The 7,192-nt window shown below is 48.9% G+C and overlaps 1 protein-coding gene across 1 annotated transcript; it reads left to right on the top strand.

The window, feature by feature from the left end:
* The first annotated feature begins 291 nt into the window (after positions 1 to 291).
* Positions 292 to 6,483, top strand: KIAA2013 (KIAA2013 ortholog). The gene is made up of 3 exons (XM_044996164.1): positions 292 to 1,335; positions 2,986 to 3,839; positions 5,742 to 6,483. Exons 1-3 carry the CDS (start codon positions 336 to 338, stop codon positions 5,757 to 5,759), a joined length of 1,872 nt encoding a protein of 623 aa, XP_044852099.1. The 5' UTR covers positions 292 to 335; the 3' UTR covers positions 5,760 to 6,483.
* Positions 6,484 to 7,192: the final 709 nt, after the last annotated feature.

Here is a 7,192-nt window from a genome sequence, read left to right as displayed (position 1 = left end):
CACCCCCAGCGCACGCAGCCTGGCCACCGCCCCGCCCCGCCCCGCCCCCCCAGCGTCCCCCCAGCCTGGCACCGGACACTGCACCTTCCCGGGCCCCTAAAGGTTAAGCCCGGTGTGTCGTAAAGTGTCGCGCTGCGGGGCAGGCTCCCCTTTCCGGCCGTGGTGGCGCTTCCTTGGCGGCAGTTCGGGCCGGCGCGGGCGGAAGCGGGGCTCCGAGGGGCGCGGCCGGGCGGGCGAGCGAGCGGAGGGAGGCGCGCGGGCCGGGGATGAGGGCGCCCCCGCGGGGCGGCTGGTAGCTGCAGGCCGGGGACAGGCCCCGCCGCCCCCCGCCCCCCATGTGGCTGCAGCAGCGGCTGAAGGGCTTCCCGGGGCTGCTCTCCAGCAGCTGGGCCCGGCGCCTCCTGGCCCTGCTCGGCTTCCTGCTCGTCGCCTACTGGTACCTGGGGGGCGCCCGGCTGCGGCCGCGCCTGCCCTGGGGCGCCGGGGAGCCGCGGGGCGGGGGGGCCGGGCTCTGCCTCCTGGCCGAGACGCGGGCCTGGCCGGGGCTGGAGGAGCGCGGCGATGCCCTGAGGCTGCGCCTCGCCGGGGACGGCGCCCAGGAGGCTCCCGGGGGGCACCCGGCCCTCGTGGGCAACGGCTTCCTCCTGCTGGACGTGGCCGCCAACCGGCTCTGGGTGTCCGCCGGGGCCTCGGCGGCCGGCCCGGCCCACGCCACCGACTACCCGGCGCTGGTGCAGCTCAAGGCGGTGAGCGGCCAAGCTGAGGCCCGGGCCGCGGCCGTGGTGCTGAGGGACGGGGCGGTGCGGCGGGTCCGCTGTATCCAGAGCGGGCCGGGGGCGGCTGCAGCGCAGACCCGCGACTGCGTGACGGTCCGGGAGGAGCTGCTGGCTCACCGCAGCCGGCCCCATCTCTACCTGCAGCGGATCCACATCTCCAACCCCACCGAGAGGGTCACCGCCTTCGAGGCCTCCACCCCTTCGTCCCCCGCCTCTGCCCTGGGAGCCAAGTTCGCCACCAGCCTGGAGAAGGTGGGGGACCGGCAATTCCTGCTCTCCTCTGGCCGGGTGCTCCTCGCTGGCAGCTCCAAGGTGGTGCTGGTGGTGGTGGCTGCCAAGAAACTGGTGACCCGGGTGCAGGTGGCACCCAAGTCTCAGTTCCACGAGACAGTGCTGTCCGTGGTATACACCTCAGAGCCCATCGAGGCCTCCAGCCTGGAGGAAACCTTCAGCAAGCTGAGGGAGTTGGCTAAGAAGGAGATGCTGGAGGTGATGCAGATGGGGGTTGAGGATCTGTTCCAGGAGCACCAGCAGACTTGGTCCGATTTGTTTATTTCAGGTAAGGAGTGCTAGGTTCACTTGACAATCAGATAGCGAGAGCACCACCTTGCATTAACAGGTGAGCCCCACCCACACCATTCTGGTCACTTACGAAGCATTTCAGCTCACATGAAATTCCATCCTCTTTATGAGATGGTTAGAGGGACAGTAGGGATGTCTCAGGTTGTTAATAACCTAATGCTTTTTGCTCAAAGCACTTCAAAGGAAGCTAAGCATGATTAGATAAAGAAACTAAGGTTAAGGAGAGAACTTTAAGAAGTAGCCTCTGATTTCTAGCCCTGCTCTGGATCAGCCACTGACTTGCTGTGTTTGAGGCAAGTTAGAGACCAAAACAAAGTAGCCTCTGATCCTGGCTGCCCAGTTTGAGAAACCTTAGGCTAAGCACTTCAGAAGTGCTTAGCATCCACAACTTTAAGTTAATGGGACTGGTGGGGGCTGAATACTAAGACACTCTCACTTAATAGGGCTGGAAGAGACCGTGAGAGGTCATCTCATCCAGCCCTGTATGCTGAGACAAAACCAAGTATACCTAGACCATCCCTGTCAGGTGTTTGTCTAATCCATTCTTAAAAACTTCCAATAATGGGGATTCCACAATCTCCCTTGAAAGCCTAGTCCAGTACTTAAATACCCTTAAAGTTAGAAAGTTTTTCCTAATATTTAACCTCAATCTTTCTGGCTGCAGATTAAGCCCATTACTTCTTGTCCTACCTTAAATGGACATGGAGAACAATTGATCACTGTCCTTTTTATAACAGGCCATAACATATCTGAAGACTTATCAACTCACACCCCCCCTCCCCCTCCTGGTCTTTTTTTCCCCCCCAAGACTAAACATACCTATTTTTTAACCTTTCCTCAGAGGTAGTCTATTGTTACAGGCTGGATCAGTAGGATGAGGCAACAAAGTACCTAAATAAATCTGGTAAATTACAGTTCATAAACTGTTTAAGAAAGCATGGAAAATCCAACTACATTAATAAGGAAGTTAGTCACCATTGCACATCCATCTGCAGGGTCTCAAAGCAGCAGAAGTTCCATTAACTAGAGAGAATTCAACCACAGACGCTCCTAACCGAGAGCTCCTTGGTTTCTCCAGGGATAATGTAATAGTCCTGTACTTGCTTTAGACTGGGTAAGGTTGGTTAACACTAAGTTAATGTCAGCTATGTGAGTGGACTGGAACTGAAGTAGGCTTGAGGTGTCTCCATGTGTTGCACATGTGTACAGTTCTAGGGAAAGAGTCTGTAAGTCTCCTTTCACAGGATAGGTATCTTGCCCATTAAAACTTCCTCTGGGCTGAAACTTAGTACAAGATCTGCACATAGCAATTTTTTTTAAATGAGAAAAATGCAACTTTTCCTGTTTTGATTTATAATAAATGGCACATGATCAGGTCCCGAATTTGTTCCATTCACTTCAGTGTTTTCAAACCAAGTTAAAATGGAAGATACTAGGGTTAGAAATGGCTGAGCACTGGCAGCCACGCGTAAGCGTTTGCACTCAGTTCCTTGTCACCCCCACACCAACATCTGTGTAGCTGTTGGCACCAGTGTCTGCAAATCAGAACTTCCTGTTTTCTCTGTTTACACACTTAACGTCACACCTGTTTGCCAAACTGAGTGATTTTTTTCCCCCTATATTGCAGGGGTCGAAATGAGAAAGATTACAGATTCCCACACACCATCCAGCAAGACCGTCAATATGACTCTCTACTATGTCCTAGCCTGCATGCCAGCTCCTCTGCTGGACCCACTCATCAGTGGTGAGGACAGAGAAAAAATGGAAGCCAACTTGAACTATGCCGACCACTGCTTCAGTGGCCATGCAACCATGCATGCAGAGAACCTGTGGCCTGAGAAGCTATCCAGTGTTCCTCAGATCCTGCAGCTCTCAGACTTGTGGAAGCTGACTCTCCAGAAGCGAGGATGCAAGAGCTTGGTGGCAGCTGGGGTCCATGGTCTCATGCAGGGGATGGTGCTCAGCTTTGGAGGTCTGCAGTTCACAGAAAACCACCTCCAGTTTCAGGCTGACCCTGATGTGCTTCACAACAGCTATTCCCTGCGTGGGATCCACTATAACAAGGACCTGATTAACCTGGCTGTTCTGCTGGATGCTGAAGGAAAGCCCTTCCTGCATGTGTCTGTGAAGTTCCAGGACAAGCCAGTTAGGCTGTATGCTTGCGAGGCAGGCTGCTTGAACGAGCCTGTGGAGTTGACCTCTGAGCTGCGGGGCCACACCTTCCCTGTCATGGTGACTCAGCCTATCACACCATTACTTTATATATCTACAGACCTGACCCATCTGCAGGACCTGAGACACACGCTACATCTGAAAGCTATCCTGGCCCATGAGGAGCACATGGCCAAGCAGTACCCAGGTTTACCCTTCCTGTTCTGGTTCAGTGTGGCCTCCTTAATCACACTCTTCCACCTGTTTCTGTTCAAACTCATCTACAATGAATACTGTGGGCCAGGAGCCAAGCCGCTCTTCAGGAGTAAGGTATAAAGCTGCCACTCTCCGCTGCTTTCTTGGGAGCCAAGTCATCGGCCTGGTTTTCTGTCAGCTGTTCCTAGGGAGGTTCTCTCTGGTTGTGAAAGGGTTTGGAGTCTGTCTTGAAATATGTGATGTGTGTGTGTACACTTGCACCGAAAGGTGACTCTTCCTGCAAGACAGTAGGATTAGGTCAGGGAGACTGCAAGAATAGGGCTCACTCAACCATTAACAAAATAAATCCATTTTTATTCCTTGTAAAAATCTTTGGATGGCTGCCGTGTAAAGCAGACACCCTCTTTCACTGCAGCAACTTGGAGGTTTGTTTGTATTAACACCACAGTTGCAGCAGTGACACCATACAGTGTTTGGCCTGCAATTATACAGTAGTGGAATGTTAGTGACAAGGCTGCTGTGCTTTTTCCACGGAGTACTCTTATCCTACTGTGGTGTGGGCATTGCTTGCACACTTGCCTGCTGTGAGTGAATTGTGTAGTGTGGAAATTCACACACAGGCAAGCTCCTGCCCTAGTACATAGTCCAGATGCTTATTTGTTGGGTCTGTGGATAAATATTCTAGACTTGTAGTCACTGCACGGTTCTCACTGAATGTCACCTTTACCAGCCTCAGTTTGGATAAGTGCTAAACCAATATTAGTTCTCCTGCTATTTAGACTAAATGTGCAGCCATCCTGAAGGCAGGACAAGAGGGTTCTTTCCTGAAAGCTGGGGATTTGGGCCCCAAGATTTGTTGCACCTCCCAGCTGCATAAGGGCTTTGACTACTTGGTTTACGAGGTATAGTCAAGGGCAACAGCAGAAGAGATGGAAACTTAGTACAGAAGAGACTAGGAAACATTCTCCTGCTCTTAGTGCCAATACTTTCTAGCTGCACCTTACTGGCATGGAGGGAAGATGAAAAATTAGAATGATTTGCTGTGTGAGCCAAGTGCATTGTTTAAAACTGCCTCTCTTTAGGATCAATTGTAAGACTTAATTGCGGAATTGTTTTGTGTGTTTATTAATAAACAGTCACCAAATAGAGACGAGCTCAGGGGAAACATTCTGGCTACAGATTGTCCTGCTTTTCTAGATCGGAAAAGCAAATTAAATGAAGGTTAGCTGAGGCTGGACTAGACACTGGATTTAGTTTAAATTTTCACCAAATAAGAGGGGGTTAGAGATGGACTTTCAAGGAGATTCTCTCATATGCAAGTAACTTACTGCCTCCCTCACTGCTGGTGGGAGGCTGATCCTGAGTGGTGCTGAACACTTGCAATCCTGTGAGGTCATTGGGAGTTGAAGCACTTGTGGCTGGACTCCAGCTAGACAGAGGAAGATGTAGATTAAATGTACAGCTCACAGAATGCAACTGTCTGCAGATTTCTTTCTCCAGGCATTACCCTGAGATCATGATCAAAATATTAATGCAAAGGGAAAAGTGCTCAGGAAGTCCATTTGTATTGTGGTACGGGCTACTACATCCTGGAACTCAAACTATCTCATGATCCTTATTCACTGCTGTCTGTATCTCTCTCTGCTTTTGTTACTGGAGGATCGGGGAGATTCACCTTCTGCCTTTTACATAATGGATTGTGTTCACCATTACAGCTTATTAGCACTGACACTACCCACTGAATTACTGAGAAACTGCACAGCCATAGACTTGGAGCTGAGTAAGCATCTGTTTCTTGCATTGGTGCTCTTTGCTTTGCAAGGAGTCGTGCAACGGACAGCAGATTAGCTCATTCAGTGTCTTGGGCTGGAGCCAGCTACAGTGAAGATGGTACAGAGCTGCTGTGGTCTAATGACAGCTCAGTGCCACAGACAGAGATGAAGTGAAATCTGTTGCTGAAATATAATGTTTCTGTAGCTGTAAGCAAGATAACACCTTGTTTTATTAATTGCACAGGAAGATCCCAGTGTCTGAGCAAGTGAACTAACAGTCCTGCTTTCAGCCTCCATTTGCACAAGACACCTAGTGCCCGACAGTTCTGCGGCTGAGAACAAGGATCTTCTGAAAGCAACAACCCTTTTGTGCCTTGTTAAGAGGAGAGCCCGTGACTTGGAAAGTTGATGGTTATGCAAGGGTTTACACGAGAATCTCATGTATCACTGGGGTGTCTTTTTGATGTGTAACATGTTCAGTTCCATAAGATTAATCCATTTGGTGAGGAATACTTGAAAATATGATGAGTCCTTTGATTCTTTTTAACTTTACAGGAAAATAAAGAATGAGCGTTCCCTTCAGAATTAACCTAACGAGAAAACTCTTTAATTCAATGTCACTTCTCCTTTCTAGTATGCATTTTAATTTATTGCACTGCGGGGCAGGGGTGGGACGGGATGTTAATTTTGCATTCAACTTTGATAGCAGATAACACCCACTTAAAATGTATATATAAGTGCTGGTGTCACAAGTTTAGTTCAGCCTCTGTGATTGTAGAGTGCAAAACAATCAGTTTAATGAAGTGATTTCTGGGTTAAATTTGGAAATGTTGACCTGTCAGTTTTCTGTTCTGAGGATACTATTGAGAGTTTGTGCATTGGTATGTTCTGGCTACTGGGGAGGCGTCCGACTTTGTAGTGATTTGAAGATTGTTTGGTTTTAAAATGCCAAAGCTGTTGTTTTTAAATAAATACCTTTCAGTCTACACGTGTTATGGTTCACTTTTTCTGTAGGTTAAAAAGCAGCAGCAGCACCTTTTGAAAACTGAGTGCCAGCAGCTTTCGTTACAGCCAGAACTGAGTACGCTACTGAAGTGGGTTTGGATTTAAAGGGGGAAATAAATAGGGAAAAAAATGGTGGGAAAAGGGACAAGAACGCCAAACTTTCTCTAAATCATGGGTAAAAGTAAAATTTTGCACACACAATAGCTAGATGTTGAGAAACTTATTTCCAGGCAATGGTCTTTTTAGAAAGAACAAAAGATGCTATTACTCAGTACTTCAGGAAGCAGAATAAAGAAAGTACAAATGTCAGCCTTGCACAGTATCGAATGAGAGGGGAGAAGGAACCAGCTCTTAATACACACTTGTTTTTCTGTGCTTTCCCTGTTATGCTGTAGGCCAAAGAAGGATCCCTTTAGCCCTCTCCTGAAGACTTTTCCCTTAAAGCAATAATAGTTACTCATTTTATATTCTATTTTAAGGTTGAGATTTTCAAGCAGTCTAGGGGATTTAAACATCTTCCATTAATTTTAAATGTCTAGATACCCTAGACTATCTGGGAAATCTCAACCTGTGTTTTAAAGTTCATAGTTTAAATGGAACTCTCGGAAGGTATGTTGTAGGGAAATGCCAAACTAATGAGATCTGATCCTGTGGTATTTCTGCCACCCACTAAAACAGTACAGGTTTAGT

The sequence above is a fragment of the Mauremys mutica genome, chromosome 21, assembly GCF_020497125.1.
Source record: "Mauremys mutica isolate MM-2020 ecotype Southern chromosome 21, ASM2049712v1, whole genome shotgun sequence".
Classification (NCBI taxonomy): Eukaryota; Metazoa; Chordata; order Testudines; family Geoemydidae; genus Mauremys; species Mauremys mutica.
Note: the sequence above shows the minus strand (reverse complement) of the source record. Positions and strands in the feature narration are given on the sequence as shown.